General features: G+C 33.2%; 1 protein-coding gene across 1 annotated transcript in view; it reads left to right on the top strand.

Annotated features, from left to right (window-relative positions):
• SYT10 (synaptotagmin 10) overlaps positions 1–11,092 on the top strand; it is a 70,242-nt gene extending 59,150 nt beyond the window's left edge. The window contains exons 6-7 of the mRNA XM_059185663.1: positions 2,297–2,426; positions 5,174–11,092. Coding sequence (XP_059041646.1) covers positions 2,297–2,426; positions 5,174–5,245 — 202 coding nt within the window. The 3' untranslated portion in view covers positions 5,246–11,092. The remainder of the gene's footprint in view (positions 1–2,296; positions 2,427–5,173) is intronic.
• The last annotated feature ends 7,054 nt before the right edge of the window (positions 11,093–18,146 follow it).

An 18,146-nucleotide genomic window follows, 5' to 3' on the forward strand; every position in this document is an offset into this window, starting at 1 on the left:
TTGTAATCTCCTTGGGATTCACTTTTCCCATTTGTAAAACATTAGCCTAATACAGAGCCATTAACAGTGAGTAGTAAGAGTGGAAGGTGAATAATGGCCATAGGGACACAGCCTTGATGCCTTCACATCAATCTTAAAATGTGCTTTGTACGTTATTCTTTCAGCTCAGTTTTTAAGTCAATTCTTTCACAAAATAAATTACAAACTCCCAAGTGCAGCTCTGCTCTTTCTTCCCGCTTCAGCTCCAGCTTTGCTCTCACACACTTGCTTTGTCTGAAATGTTATCCTGCTCTGTGTATCTCATTCCACCCAGTCTTCACAGCCCTGCTCAAGTCACCCCTTCTGTGTCTTTCTCAGCATCCCAACCTCTTCTTCCTCTGAACTCATGTCCCACTAAAGGTTCATATCTCTTATTTGGCCCTTGCTATATACTTCTTCGTATTGTTTTGCTTTTCATATTTATAAACCTTTTGGAAAGGAATACTACATGTTTAACCTATAAAATTAGCATATAGACAGTGTCCTGCTATGTTTATTTTGTTCTAATGTACTCAAAAGGAGTGCTCCATTTTATAGTATCATGAAAATAGTAGTAACAGGACCCTATAAGCTAGAGTAATTAATATGCTATCCTCTGGCTCGGAGTTAGAAAATGAAGCTCTAAAAAGTTAAATGATTTATACCATCTATTTGCAATTAGTTTCTATCACACTTTAGGGGGGAAAAAAAGCTGTCACCATTTAGAGAGAGAAAAGTCTTCAATTAGTCAAAAAACCCAAAAATTGTCGCAGTGTTTTCATCAGAAACCTCTGTTCTACTTTCCAAAAAATTATTCCTGTTGCTTTTCACAGTGATTGCAGGTAGATAAAACAAAGTATTAGTCATGTGGACAATTTTAGGGAAATAGATCGTGACAATATATTGAAGAGATATATTAAAAAATTATTCCTAAAAATATGCTTGTTTGGGAAACTTCATATGGAAGAAACATGATAGTAAACATTTAAATCTACATCAATGACAGGAAGAAAATAAAAAAATATCCTAAGATCATCTCAAAAGTCTCCTTAGAGATGTCTATCAAAAGAACCCTATATTATGGACATTGGGGGGGGGTGTGCTGTGGTGAGTGCTGTGAAGTGTGTAAACCTGGCGATTCACAGACCTGCACCCCTGGGGCTAAAAATACATTGTATGTTTATAAAAAAATTAAAAATAAATAAATAATAAAAATAAAAATAAAATTTTAAAAAAAGAACCCCATGGGAATATCTTTAAATTACGTTCTACTCTTGAGAAGCAACTTAGCATGTGCACACTTGAGTCAACTGTCTGGATTCAGATCCTGCCTCTACCTCTTACTGTGTACTACTGGGTCCCTTAACTTCTGGGTATTTAGTTTCTTTTTCCATAAAATGAGATGATGATAATGATACTCACGATCATAGTGTCAGAATTAAGTGACTCAGAACATATACATTACTTATAAGTGTATAGCTCATAATAAGCTCTCAAAAATATTAAGTATCACTGTTATTTTGACTTGTTGCTGTGAACACAGGAGTAGAAAATAGGAATGTTGTGCACTACGCTCCGGTACTCTGCAGTAGTAAATCAAATTCATAGTGCTGAAGATAGCCCTGCCCTGTTTAATTGTCGTACAAGCAGTGACACATGCTGACCTACCATGTAGAATCAATTAAATATGATCATTTATGCAAGAATGTGGGTACTGAGCTCTTGGTAAGAAATCAAAGCATCGTTATAAAACATGAAGCCTTGTGGAAAAAAACAAGATCTGATTTATAGCACTTCAAGTTCATAGTACTGCTTCTAAAAAGGAAATTCAACAATATAGGTAAGACACAGCCGGTATTTGTCATTCTATTTTATTGTAAAATGTGCTCAAGTTACAGAGAACCAAAATGGTTTGTGTGTGCTCCTTTTACAAATCCATATTTGAGTGCCAATCCTGTGTAGGAAATTTTGTTTCCTTGAGATTTTTGGTTTTGGTTTTGTTTGTTTTTGTTGTTGTTGTTGTTGTTGTTGTTGTTGTTGCTGTTTTTAGAAACAGAAGCCACTGTTGTCTTTATAAAACACAGAATTGTGCTGCTGCTGTTGCTTGCTTTTACTTAAGATTTTTGATTTGACCTAAAGTAGTTTAATCTGCAGAATCATTTAGAACCTATCATAAAATCTGGTGTTTAAATCGTGTGTTTAAAATGCTGCTAAGATATGCAAAACTCCGTTTATTTTTGAATGTTGGAATGAAAGTGTGATATTCTCCAAATCATAGGGTAGGTCACAATGAAGTCATAGGAGTGTGTAGAACAGGACTGGATGCTGAAGGTCTTGGGCGAGACCACTGGAATGAAATGCTGGCCTATCATCGAAAACCAATAACACACTGGCACCCCTTGCTGGAGGTATGCTGTGGTTCCCTGGCATCTACTCTCTTTTTTATCTCTTCAGCTTAAGCATTATTTATCTGCTACCATGCATCTGTCATTTTATATATTCACCTATTTTTTTTATACCTTGCTCTTACTTCCATCCCGTATAATCTTTCATCCAATATTCAAAGTTCTGTGTGCCTTGTAGAATTTTAGAAACTACTAAATTTTCTCGGTTTGATATTCCTTTGGACAATAAGCTCATAAAAACTGCAAGTCTGTCATTTTCTTTACATAGCCTGGAAACTTCTATCAGTGATTGATAGAGCAATCAAGTAAATCTTTTACCACCTGGAAACTGAATTTTGTTGCTTCTCGTTTGTGAAAACAGCCACCTCACCTAAACTCCCCTAGAATCCCTAAATAGAAGTATTATTTTCTAATATGACTCCTCTATGGAAAGGGACAGGTATATCTCCCAATACTCAAGGCAGTAAGTAAAAGTGTTCACAGATTTTTAAAATATTGAGACATCAGATTACCTGAGTTCAAACCATGGCTCTGCTGTGTGACTACATATTGGAGAACTTTGGGCAAGCTCCTTAACCTCTCTACACTTCTGCTGTTGGTGTGTAACAGTAGCAAACTCAAAGAGTAAAACTAAATAAAATACCAAATTTTAAGTGCTTAGCACAGCGTTTGACATAATTTACCTCTGATTACAACTACTATTAATAGTTGTATGAATCAAAAGTATCAATACCAGTTTGTCAGGATTTTTAACCTTTAAGTTAGTTGTCAGTCTACTTGATACACCAAGTGTTGCTAGATGGAATGACTTCCTTTCCCAAAGATGACTGCTGGAGACTCTTGAGGCATCACAAAGTAAGTCTTTTATGTGACCTGACTGAGAGGTAATGCAGGTTGACGAAAGGATGTGCGGTAGATGATGAGATTCCTGCAATTCAGTTAAAAGCATAGCTATGATAGCCACATAGGAAGTGAAGAATATACTGCTATCTGTTCATGTTCTGCTTCTTGTTCTGGCATTAAGCAATGGCTTAAATGGGAGAGGCAGCACAGTGTAATTAACTAAATGTCAGTGGGCCCAGGTTCTCTTCCTCTTAGTCGCAAAAGTGACCTTGGCTGTGTTACCCAGGACATTATAGGGAGATTTTGATGAACACTGTATGAACACTGCATGCTCAGGCAACAGAGGCAAGCTGTTCTATGGATAAGAGATCTGCTCATAGATATTAATGTCCCGAATCTTTATCACACTTCATTTAATGTAAACACAAACATAAATTCACATTCACGCAGCACATTCCCCTAGAGTGCATCAGAAGTACAAACAAGTGTATTCAGCAAATCTTGGGAAGCGGGGTTTCATGTCAACAGTGTGTATTGTCTAAAGTATAAAGTATATGCTACTTCTCATTATACAATCACTATCCTTTTCCTGCTTCTTAACTTACTTTCATTTAAAGTTGGAAAAGCATATATTAATTCTAAGATTCTAGACATGAGTGTAAAGTTTGCTGGGCAGAGAACCACACTGAAAAGTGATGTGGGATCTAATCCTTACTCCTCTGGCTGTCTAATCCTGAGCAGATCACTTGTTCTGTCTACAGCTGCTTTTCTCCATATTTAATGAAAATAGAAAAGCATGCCCCTACTGACTTCACAGGAATTATGTCAGGAGAAAAGAAACAATGTGAGCAAGAATGTTTCATTAATGAAAAGACAGGGCTGGTACAAGGTATATTATAATTACTTATGACAGTTTCATAAGCAGCTATGCATTTATTTGGTGAAGGGAAGCTCTGGAATAGGCATGTGTTTGTGTCTCAGGACATGTGAACACTTTTCAGTCATTGTAGGATACACAGGAAGAACACGCTACAATATGGGCATCAGAAGAAGATCCCAGATATTTTTCTAGCAGCTGAGTATCAGAGGACAAATGGGACTAAAAGACTATGTAAATGTACTTTCTCCAGCAAGTAGCTCCTTTTTTCCAACTCCTGCACCTACTTTCATTGGTCAAACAGAACATATGGACTAGAGATCTAAGAACTGGCTGGATTTTGCATTTTGGGAAAGTGGTGAGTGTATAATTATATGTTTTATTGCCAGAGAAGGGATTAAAATGAGAAAGGAACAATTATTTGAAAACTGGGTAAGTTGGTGGGGCAGAGACTAAAGCGTTATTTAGAAAATTGGGTTACTTCTACCTAGTCAAAAGTTTATCCTATTGTAATTGAACTTTTTAAATACATGTAGTATTTAAGGGCCATGAGAAATTATTCTTCAACACTCATGGCTCCCATTACCCAGAATCAGTTCCTCTGGTCTCATTAGTTGCCCCTATAAAAATCATCTCTCCCCTTAGAACAAGTACAATGCAGTCTCTTATGCCTTGAGCCTTCTTGCTCTTACCTAGCAGTCACCCCCACTACCACAAACCATCTTATTTGACAGTAAGAACTAAAAGCCTATCATAAATGTGAAATGAGTCTGTAGTCATGAATAGTTGTGTGTACCGTGTTGCTCTGCATGCCATTGTGTATCATACTCTGCCTACATCTCCATGAGATGTCTGTGCCCCATCATGTTGCCCGAGAAGGTGGGTTCTAGGGGACAAGGGGAATTCGGTCTATCTTCTCTTCAGAGACTAGCATCTCATAGGTGAATATGCACTATGAAAAGGTAGCAGCAACTACCCACTGTATTATTTTTTGCACTAGATTATGCATTTTAAAATTATTGTCTTTCAGTTACCTGGCCGAGCAACCAGTTTTGAGAGTCAAGGATCCTGTCCATCTCCCAAACCACCTTCCACACCATAATGCCTCCAGAGTAAAGACCATTATAATAAGGAACAAGGACCCTGTGCTCATCAGATCAGAAAAAGAGTGGAAGGTTTGATTTCCTCACTTAAAATATATCTTGATAATGAACAAACTTGATGTATGATTTTTCATTTACTTTTTTTGGCTGTTCATTAACTTTGGACATCTTGATAAATTTTACTTGAATACAAATACTCCTTATTTGCATAAGGCATTTTATTCTTCATGTCATATGCCTATTAGCACAAAGAGTGTTTTCATAAGTTGCAATTCTTTGCATAAGTAAAGAAATACGTTCTTTTAAAAGAAATCTATACTTAAATTAAATATAGTTTATGCTGCTATTGTATCAAGTAGCACATGTCATGTTATGTATGGTTTTGGATTTTGTTACAACAGTGTTAATCTCTAGTTGTGTAGATGATTCCGTATAAACTTTAATGGAAGTTCTGAACTTCACTTACACAGAATTAAATCCTTGCACAATCAAATTCATGTTACATATCTGATAACATACTCTTTCATTCTCAGCAAATTACATCCTTAGTGAGGTTTGGCTCTGCTAAACTCACAAAACTGTCTCTCAAGCTCATTCTTTAAAACATATAAACAATGCTATTATTTAAAGAACAATTTTGAATTAAATTTAAGAAGTAATATTTAGTAGCTGGAAAATGGAGGTTGAACCATTTGGGCTACCATTTTATACTGTCTTAATGTTACATTAGTTCAAACATCTTTTGAACTATTTAACTGATACTTATGTAGCATTAGTATTCCTAATGAATAGAATCAGAAACTGTTCATTTTTTAAGTGTTTGTAAGGTTCTCAAGTACTGTGACATATATATTTTGTGACATGAAACTATCACGTAGATCCTGTATTTCTGATAGAACATACTAACAGACACCAAAGGTACAATAAATGCCTGTGCTCGTTGTCAACTAGATTGTAAATAGTAATGGTGACTTTAAAACCCAATCAGAAACTAGTCACTAGAATTGGGTATTTCCTAAAGACGGGATGACTTATTTTTCAGAAAATTATATAAATATACCATAAATAACATAACTTCCACATTTAATAAAAATAAAAATATTTCTAAAGGCCCAGACCCATAGTCCTTTTATGAAAGGATCAAGGATCAGGCCAGGAGTTGTAAAAACTATGCAAGTGTTTTTACATGACAGGACTTTTATTTAAATCAGGTCCGCTTTTTATTGTCTCACTTCTGGGCCCTATCAGAAGATATCCATATTGAATGACCCCATTTTTTTTTTTTTTGAAATATATACTGTGGATAGTACATATTTCAAGATTATCCCTAGATAATAGTGCATATTTCAAGATTATCCCTACATTATAAAAACATAGTCATCAGAATGAGAAAATTTTATCAGCAGTTATAAAATTTTGATTTTAGTAAAATATCTTATTTCTAAATATTAAAAAAATTTTAAGAGCTGTGAAGTTTTGTTTGTGGCATCTGTCATATGATTGCATTACTGTTAATTAACATGTAAATATTTTATACATTAATATTTTAAAAGCAAACACTATTCCATAAAATTTTTCAAGAATATCTGTATCATCCTAATAAAAACAAGTATTTCTAGCTAGCATTAGCTGATAGAAAATAATAGAAGGAACCTGTTTGAAACATCTGTTTACCTTATAAAGCCTAAAAGAACCATTTGCTATAGACAGAATGATGGAAAATGACACTTCCATTTTGGAATTCGTTGTTTTACTAGGAAATAAAAATTGTCAAATGGGAAGACAAATTATACTCTTAATAAAATGACATTTTTGCAGACAGTTGTTTTATTAGTAGATATCGCTGCAGTTTGCTATTAATTAGCAACTATATTTCCCAAGCATAATAATTATTTTCATCTGAAAACATATTTTAAGGACTTTGTATGCATTCTTAGAAGCTCTTGCTTTTCTTTGCCTCCTATGGAGAAAAAGCCAATGTTTGTGATGAAAAAACACAACCAACCAGCCAAACAGGAGACTTTACTGTGGGGATTATGGATTAAAATACAAATGTGTTTTTAAGGTAATTTTTAAAAACTGTTTCCTAGGGCTTAGAATAAACTTATCATACCCAATATTTGTTAACCCTGTGAGAGAGATTAAGGAGAACAACCACAACTATCTCATTTGATGCATGAGGGAGGTGTATCCTCCTCCGTAAAGTGTGTTCATTTCAGAGGACAGTTCATGTAAATATACATGTATTTCATGGAATCTACCATTTTCAATACAACACACCCTCATGCTACACAGACACATCCATGCAAACTTATTTTATCCTCCTGTGTGTGACTGAAGATGGAATGTTTTTAATTTCACATAATGAACACCTAATTTCAGGGACTATTCAGGGACTGGTCAAACTGAAGTCTAGGGAAAGGGAGCAAGTGTTGATTCATTATGTAACAATACTAATGTTCTTTTTGGGCTTTTTATTTTTTTGTGTATTTTACCTGATTTGCTAAGTAATCAGGGGAATGAGGTAATTGAATAATGAAGAGTACACTAATGTTTGAGGAGTGTACAATCTTCTCAGAAAAATCTGAACGGATGCTTTTTTTTTTTTTTTTTTTAACAGTGGTTTCTTAATAATAAGTTTCTTGACAGTTTTAATTTTCTTTGTTAGGCTAGCCCTGTTTCTGGTACTTTGTTTCACATGTAAAATCTCACGATATTAATACAGGCACAGTTCAATAAAAAATATCTTTAGGACTATGCCGGGGAACTAGAGATGGGAATGCAAAGCCAAGCATCCACTTTATTATGCAGTTTTGAGGAGTGTGTATGTGTGTTCTAGTTACTGCAGGGAGATCACTACTGATCAATACTGACTCAGGTTTTAGATAAAAGCAAATAAATTTGAATCTATTTGATTGTGATATTTAATTATCATTTCCACCTGTGTTTATTTTCCTATAATGTTTATTATTTTAAAATTTTGCAGACTCAATAAAGAGCTGTCAATCTCATAAGACTTTAACTTAAAAACTAATTGCTTTAAAAATGAAAAAGCCAAACTTTCATTCCCTTCTCAACTTTTGCTATTCATAAAACAGAATATAACTTAGTTCAGAATGAATTCTCAAAAGAGCCAAAAGCTATTAACAATAAAGGTACACAAAATCTCAACTTTGAACACATAGTCATTTCTATACCTCTTTAAAATAGTACTTGATGTTATCTAAGTAGATATATTTTCATGGAATGCAGTTCCATCTGATTATTTATTGCCACCTTAGTTTTGATTATTACCAGGCAATTTAATTACTTGATAACTGAAACAAAACAACAGCAACAACAACAACAATAAAATATTGTTGATAAGGAGTTAAAGTCTTTCAACCTCTACTAAATCTAAAGAAAATGTGGAGATCTGTTTTCTTCACAACTTGTTCTTGAAGTAGCTCTGGCTGTCCTGATATACTTTAATTGATCTAAACTTCTATAGCTTTTAGGCTAAAAGTATTGCTGCTAGTAAGAGATGATGCAAAAGCATGAAAAGTAAAATAATTTAAAGTGAAAATCTACATAAACACAGACTTTAAAGCACATGAAAATAAAGATTATGAAGGCAAAATCGAAATCTCCTTTGTACCTTCAACTTTTAGTGGAAAATAAATCCTCTAATACTGCTTTAAAAAACTCATGACACAGAATTTTAATAGTTCCTCAGTGACATGGCTCAGGATATGATTCATCTGAACCTACTAAGACTCATTCTTTAAAAGAAAATAGTGAGTTTATATCTTACATAGGAAACAGCTGATTAATCAAAATTCTGTTTCCAATGTATTACTTAGTGATGCTCTTTAAGGTAAGAATTTTCTATTTCATTAAAAGACTTTTACTATATTTACTCAATTTTATGTTAGAGTAAATGGTAATTTAATAAAAGATGCATTGGTAATACCTATCATTCACCATTAACAGTTAACCAAAAAGATGTGTATTTGAACAGTGGCAGTAAATTAATATTCAGTTCAAGTGTTTTCTCATCAAAGTAAAAAGGTGTTTTTGTTTTCACCCTGTTCATCAGGGAAGTGGGTAACCAAAGGTCGAATTTGATGGCATGAAAATATCATGCTCTAGAAACTTAAAAAGACAGAGCTAAATTAAGCATTAAGGTAAGGTTTAGGGATTTATTGAATGCAAATATTTTGAATACTAGAAATGGTGACTGAAACAATAGTAGGTGTTTATGAGAAAAGATAGACTTCCTTATACTTGAAATGACTTAAATACAGTCCTACAAGGAGGTATTCATCAGAATAATTCTATTTTTATCTACACTCAAACACTGGAAATGACTTGCTGTTGACAGATCTAGAGATACAGATAGTATTTATATGGAAATGTTTTCATCTCCAGTAATATCTTCTGAGCTCACCTGGGTCATAAGAACCCTTTCCAAAGAGCAAACTATGCCTGATCTTATGAAAGGGTTAAAAATAGGTCATTTTCTTCAGAAATTTTGTTGTGATTTACATCTGCTGTGCACAGAATCTTTATTTACTGTACAGAGTGGTGGATTTCAATTATTCAATTTCATATTTTTCTTCCCTTAAAAATAATTTAATGTGTAATGAGGTATAATATATAAATGAATGAAAAATTGTTAAGAGAAATAAGTCTCAATGTTGGACGGTTAATGCATTTGATTTTTGTTTTTGTTATCTATTTCAAAGCTGTTTTTGTTTTGTTTTGTTTTGTTTCCCAGTCTGAACATCAATACAGAGAGTGTTTGGCGATGATTTTGCTGTAGAATAAAGTTTATGAACCAAAAGCAACAACAACAAAAACACTATAATCTCTAAGGCTATGGTCAAGCTAGCCACAGAATCAGTCTCTATAAAAGTTGCATGACTTACTCTATTTGTAATATTTATATCTACTCTATATAGATCATTTTGTGGGTTTTACTTTTTTTACTTAAAAAGACCCTTTAAGCTTTCCATTTAAAAGACAGTAATCTCCAGAATGGATAGCTTCATAAATTCTATCACTGTATAAGAAAGAAGCAGGTGAACCAGCTTTAATATACAAAACATTTACATTTATAGTTTTTTTATAAAAAAAAATCCAACCCAAGTTCATGTCATTTGCGTTGACTTTCTATTGACCTTTCCAAATGAGAGAAGTGATGGGGTTCATCAGAAATATATGCATAAGTCATAGAACACACCTTTTAAAATGAAGAATCAAGAGGTCAAAATAGAAAAGAGCTGCCTCACATTGTAAATGTGATGATTCAACTAACAAATACTTCAAGATATTTGCCAATTATGCTAAATAGCCAGAAAACACAAAAATTTTTCATTCATACATGATATTGAATAATTTAGATCCATCGTATTTGATCTTTTTTGGTATCCTTCAGTATTATTCATAAGGTGACTTTTAACTGATTTGTGATGTACTATGTAGCCATTGTTCAAATCAGTATCTTTAACTTCCGTATTATAGAGGAGAAATTTTAAAATCTTTTGAAATTCGTGTTTCAGGTTTTTGTACATTGTAACCAGCCATTTGTGAAACTTGACCGCATATAATTGTATTACTTAGAACAAATGTTTTGCAACCACATTTAAAAGATGTTATACATTTCAGTATTTTTACAATGTCTTCTTTAGAATGTGTGGGAATATTTGTCAGGTTCAGATGAATTACGTAACAATGAAACCTCAAAGCTGTTATGAAGTGTACAGTTTATGATAACTTTTGTAAAAGAAAATGGAAAAGCACTTGAAATATAATTTTACTGTTTCATATGTATTTTGAAAAATAAATAAAGCAGTTATAAATTATTTTTGTCTTTGAAGAAAATACTTTTTAAGATTTAATTTTGAGATCTCTGCATTGCTAAGTTTTACTCTAGTAGTCATTGTTTTTGCCACTCATTAGAGAGCGGTGTGATACATTTATCAATAATTCACTATCAGGAGCAACTGAATGTATCTTAAAAATCTCACTTAATACACACTATTTTTTCACAAAGCTATTAATTTAAAGTCCTGGATTATCTCCATTGAGGAGTAATGAAACATTTATTAATCAAGTGTTAAAGAGGTAAGTACTACCTACACATATTAGCTACATTTGTTTCATCTAAAAAAGTCCCTATAAATAGCAAATGATCCTGTAGCTGGAGTATACCAGTTATTTTATTCATTTGCATCTGTTTTTCCTCAGATTTTCAAAAAGATTTTCATAAGGAACATTGGTGTTGCAACTAGTCTTAGGTGGTCAACATGGCATGTGACTCAAAGGAAATCATGATCATTGATAAAGCACATACTCTATACTAGAGTCATCACTTTCAACAAACAAACAAACGAACAGCTCCTAAGAAGAAGAAAGTAAATAAATGTATGCCTCTGGATACAATGCAGGATAAAGAGGTAGTGGTCTGACCTGTCTGGACTTATTTTGAAGTTTCTACACCCGAAAATGTGCAGTGCCTAAATGAAACCCAAGTTGCTTCTGAAAAAAGCAATTAAATGGCTACTTTTCAAGGGTTTTTTTGATAGTAATTCCAAGTATCTCCTCAACAATTGTTTATAATTTTAACCACACTGATTTAAAATTTACACTTCCACTAACAATATTCTAAGTATCCTAATCATTACTTGGTAGTGTTATTATTATTCCAATCTTTGCCAATTTGAACACGACAAAGATGCTATCTCTTCAATGTTTTGATTTTTATGTCTTTTTTTCTAGTGGTATTGATCACTTTTCATATGTACTGATTAATTTTGGATTTCATTGTTTAAGACTTTTCCCATTCTTCTACAAACATTTATTCCTTACTTATTTTTAGAGGTTGTTATCCCATTTTTTTTAATGTATACAAATTCTTCATAAGATCACATCTTAGCCATAGCTCCATTCTGCTAACCAGAGGTGTAATAATTGGGTTATGATCTTATAGCCAACTTACATAAAATATATGATGAAACATATACATTGAAAAATATATGTGACAAATATAAAGCAAAGTGCAATCAGAAGTTATCATCTCTTAAAAAGCATGAGTTGTTATCTTGACAGTTTGGGCTGTCACCACCAAAGTGTCCAACAGAATTTGAAAGCATCCAATTCAGGGACAAGCTATTTAAAATTCCTTTGTGTGGAAGATTTGAACAGTTTTGGTTCTATCCACTCTTATAAACAATATAATAGAAATATATATCCATTAATGTCTACAGAGAATAAAACCAAAAATCTGAATAGTAACCTCAAATAAGATACTTGATAGTTTCTGGGTTTTTAACCCACTTTTCCTCCAAATGGTAAAAATCATCTAAAGTTCCAAATAGGAGTATAAATTATGTGAACAGAATCAATTCCCACTATGAATGCACTTGGTGAATTTAATTGTTAGCTGGTATGCATTTTCATGAGCAATTTTTTTTTAAATTTCAGAACAAATAAGACTGAATATTTTCTCTTAAATGGAAAGCTACATCTGAGTCAGAGATGGGAAGTCAAATCAGAACATAAAGGAACTAACATGTGAGAATCATACTGAGAATAGAAAACACAAATAGGCCATAACACTGCACAGTTCCTTAGGGTACTGATCACATTGTAGTCTATGTAAATGGTGCCTCTAGGATGACACAAATCTAACCAACTTAAATGAGTGAACAACAGAGCAGCAGTATTAAAAGCTACAGAGTTACCTCAACCAGAAGCTCTAACTGAAGGCTAGGGTCAAGAATTAAAGGACAGTTATTTTGTTTTGTTTTGTTTTGTTTTGTTTTGTTTTAAACTGGCATCTTACTAAAACATACAGCTCAAGTATTATGCACCAAGCACTGTGCTCATTACATACCGTATCCCTAATCTATACAAAATCCCTGTGAAGTGGTATTATGACCATTTTTAAAAAGGGAAATTGAGGTTCAGATCAATTAAGCAGATATGCATAATACTTAATGGTAGACCACAGTTTTGAATAAATGGTTAAATAATTCCAAAGTCTGGGCTTTTATTCTCTACATGTCATGAAATACAAAAACTAATATTTATGCAATTTAAGAATTTTTTTCATGTATACTCTTTCTTTTTTTCTTTTTTTGCACGTGCTGTTTCTTGGTGCTTACCACAAAGCATGTGAGTTTTATCACTCCATTTCACAGAGATGGTGTTTGTGATTGATAGAGGTTAGATGAAAGCTCAAGGTCATGTAGTAGGTGATGGGACTGGGCCTCAGATCTAGGTCTTTGACCCTCAAACTGCATACACGATTTATTAGCTGATGCTTTTTCAGTAGAAAACACCTAACATGCTATGAAACAAAGGAGAACTTATGGGGGTTTTTTTGCCTCTGTAGGTAAATCACCAAGATGAAAGATATATAAATTTCATTGACTTCTACTTTACTCATCTATAAATTGATATCAATTTTGTCTGCCTGATCTATCAATTAAAGTGTATTTCATTTTTATAAAGTGCAAACCATTATGCAAATAGTAGGTTCTGGTGTTTGCCACTGACATTATTCTTATCATTAATGCCTAATGTCTATGGATGGGATAAATATTTTCAAGAACCATAAGCTGGGTGTACAAGCAGACAAAGTTACTAAAAAGAAGGGAGCAGATAGCAAATTGATCCTGACATTACACAAAAGGGCAAAGAAGGGAAGAGAAGGAGCATGGTACATAAGCTCAGGTCCTATAAAATCCTGCTAATCATATATCATTTTAAAACTATTTTTCCATTGTCACTATTCTAGTTCAAGCCACAAAATCTCTTTTCTGAGTTTTATTAATATCGCTAATTGTTTTAAAAATCTCCAGATTCTCATAGAATCTCTACTACTGCCCCGTGTACTGCCAGTACTACTGCCAGTAGTAGTACTGCCCAGAGTACTACTACTCTACTCTCTACTGCCCAGTGCTACCTCTAGAAAACGCATCTCTGTACATCCCATATCCTTACACAAAAACCCTAAATGAATCTTAAAGGGGAGAAGAATGGTATTGGAACAACTAGAAATTTAGTTTAAAAATAATAATTTGAAAACCTACTTTATATCCTACATAAGAGTTAATTTCAGACATATCAAACCTAATTGTAAATCTTAAGCCTCTAAACCTTCTGAAGCACCAAGCAGGATATCTTTGTGACCTTGGGGTAAGCACACTTGGTTAAGACTTTGTAGTTTCTTAGAAATAGCCCAAGGCAATTACAGAATGTCTTAAAAATGGAAAGATTTAAATTCCTGCCAAATTGAAAAGCAACTCAAAGTTTCAAAGCCACTCTAATCAGAACCCAAATGAGGTTTTTTATTTTATTTTAATAGAACTTGACGTAAATGTGTTTAGAAAAGTAAAGGTCTATGAACAGCCATATTACTGAAATAGAAGGAGAAAGAGGTGAGACTTACTCTAAAAATATCATGGCTCATTCTGAAGCTATAGTGATTAAAACAGTGTCACAATAGTGCAAAGTGAGACAAATCGGCGAAACAAATGGAGCAAAAACATGTCAAGTAGATATGGAAAGGAGGTATGTGACAGAGAGGACATACTAGATTGTGGGGACAATGGAACTATTTATTTAATAATTACACTTGTAAGAATGGTTATTCATAGGGAAAAATGGAGTCCACATACTAAATACAACTTCAAATGGCATTAAATTTCAATAACTTTCAAAATTCTATTGTAGAGTATAAATTTTTTAAAGACAGAAAATGGCTTCTTAAGGCACAAAATATGCCTGACATATTTGTTTATTTTTTAAAAGACCAATAAATCATATTACATTTACCAAAAGCAAAAATAAATAAATGGGGCTACACTAACTAAAAACTTCTGCACAGCCAAGAAAACCATCAACAAAATGAAAAGTAACCTACTGATTGAGAGAAAATATTTGCAAGTCAATAAATCTGATAAGGGGTTAATATCCAAAATATATAAAGAACTCATCTGACTCAATAGCAATAAAGCAAATAATCTCATTAAAAATTGGACAAAGGAACTGAACAGACATTTTTCCCAGTAAGACATTAAAAAAACCAACAGACAGATGTAAAGATGCTCAACATCACCATCATCATGCAAATGCAAATCAAAACCACAATGAGATAACACCTCACACTGTAAGAACGGCTATTATAAAAAGATAAGAAATAACAAGTGTTGGCAAGGATGTGGAGAAAAGGGAAATCTCCAGCACCACTTGTGGAAATGTAAATTGGGACAGCTACTATGGAAAACAGTCTGGAGTTTCCTCAAATATTAAAAATAGAACTACCAGGGGCTCCTGGGTGGCTCAGTGGATTGAGTGACTGACTCTTGGTTTCAGCTTGGGTTGTGATCATGGGTCATGGGATTGAGCCCTGCATCAGTCTCCCTGCTCAGGGGGGAGTCTGCTTGAGATTCTCTGCCCCACCTCACCTCCGCACTTGGGTGCACACACTTTCTCTCTCAGATAAATAAATCTTAAAAAAAAAAGAAAGAAAGAAATATAACTACCTTATGATGCAGCATTTCCACTTCTAGGAATATATGCAAAGAGAAAAAAAAACACTAACCTGCAAAGGTATCAGCACTCACCCTCCTCCATGTTCATTTCAACATTATTTACAATAGCTAAGATATGTAAAAAACCTAAGTGTCCATCAACAGATCAAAGAATAAAGAAAATGGAAGCATATATGCAAAGGAATATTCGTCATTAAAAGGAATGAAATCTCGCCATTTACAACAACACGGATGGACCTCAAGGGCATCATGTGAAGTGAAATATGTCAGAGAAAGACAAACACCACATGATCTCACTATGTGTGGAATCTTAAAAAAAAGAAAAAACCTACTAAGGTCATAGACACAAAGAACAGATTGGTGGCTGCCAAAGGTGGCAGGTTGGATGGGGCAGGGAGGAGGAGCTGTGAAATTGGCGAAGAGAGGCAAAAGGAACAAACTAACAGTTATAAAATAAAAAAGTCATGGGGATGTAATGTACATCATGGTAACTACAGTTAATAATACCATATTGAATATTTGAAAGTTCTTAAGAAGACAGATTTTAAAGGTACTCATAACAAGAACAAAAAATGCTGTAACGATATATGGTGAAAGATGTTAACTTTAAGACTTATTGTGATGATCATTTCACAAATTTCGTCATTATGTGTACACCTGAAACTAATAAAAAGTATGTCAATTGTACCTCAATTTAAAAAACTTAAATAATTTGTCATTATCAAAAAAAAGGACACCTTTTTTAAAAAAGAACACCTTTAAAAAGTGAAAAAGCAAACCCAAATTGGGGATAAGATATATACAACACATATGATTAATAAAGGATTAGTAGCAAGTTATATGACAAAAAAATCTTACAAATCAGCAAGAGCGTAAATAACCTAATTTAAAACTTTAAACATGAGGGATGCCTGGGTGGCTCAGGGGGTTAAAGCCTCTGCCTTCAGCTCAGGTCATGATCCCAGGGTCCTGGGATCGAGCCCCGAATGAGACTCTCTGCTCAGTGGGAGCCTGCTTCCCCCTCTCTCTCTGCCTGCCTCTCTGTCTGTCAAATAAATAAATAAAATCTTAAAAAAAAAAAAAAACCTTTAAATATGAAATCCATGAAAGATATTTTAAAGAGGAAGAGAAAATGCATATGGGTAATAAACATAAAAAGAGATGCTCCACCTTATTAGTCAAGGAAATACAAATCAATCTTTTAATGAGATAATGATATATAGCATTAACTGACCAACTCACAAAATGTAAACAATACCAACTCTAAAAATGGGGTAATTAGTAAGATTCCTAATACACTCCTTATAGGAGAGTAATATTAAGAAAATTATTTGGAAATATCTATTAAACACCCACATACCCAGGACAGAGAAATTCCAACCCAGAGTATATACCCAGAGAAACCTTTACTCATGTGGATTTAGTAGATAGTGCAAGAATTTTCCTAGAAATACTTTACAAATAGGAGGCATAAAAGCAAGGAACTGACCCACGTGCCTATACATAGGGTGCTGGATAAAGTATGGTATATTCAACAACAAGAACAGTGAAATCACTAAATTATTTCTATGACATGGATAAATTTTAGTAACAAAACGTTGACTGAATCACTGTACTCTGAAGAATCTTATGTATATATGTTTATATAATTTTTTAATCTCTAAAGAATATTGAATCATTGCAAACAAAACCTACTCACAAACTAACTTAAAAGAGCAATAGGATAAAAACGGTGATAATTGAATAAGAACATACTATAGATCAGTGACATGAAATTTAGATTCCAGAAATAAACCCTCATATTTATGATCAATCAATTTTTGACAATTGTGCAAAAATAATTCAATGAGGAAACAATAGTCTTTTCAACAAATTAGTGCTGGGACTATTGGATATCCACATCCAAATGAATGAAGTGGGACCACTACCTCACCCAATATATAAAAACTAATTCAAAGTGTATAAAAAACCTACATGTAAGAGCAAAATTGACAAAATTCTGAGAAGAAAATATAGGTATAAATTCCCATGACTTTGGATTTAGCAATGATTTTTTAAGTGTGAAAAGAAAAGCATAGCCATCAGAAAAATAAATAAATTGAATTTCATCAAAATTAAAACTTTCGTGTTTCAAAGGATACCATCAAGAAAGTAAAAAGAAAAACTGAATGGGAGAAAACATATGCAAGTTATATATCTTATAAAAGACTCATGTCTAGATATGTAAAGAACTCTTATAACTTGGTAATAAAAAGACAAAAAACTCCATTTATTTTTTTTTTAATTTTATTTTTTTTTTATTTTTTTTTTATTTTTTATAAACATATATTTTTATCCCCAGGGGTACAGGTCTGTG

Source organism: Mustela lutreola, chromosome 8 (genome assembly GCF_030435805.1).
Source record: "Mustela lutreola isolate mMusLut2 chromosome 8, mMusLut2.pri, whole genome shotgun sequence".
Lineage (NCBI taxonomy): Eukaryota > Metazoa > Chordata > Mammalia > Carnivora > Mustelidae > Mustela > Mustela lutreola.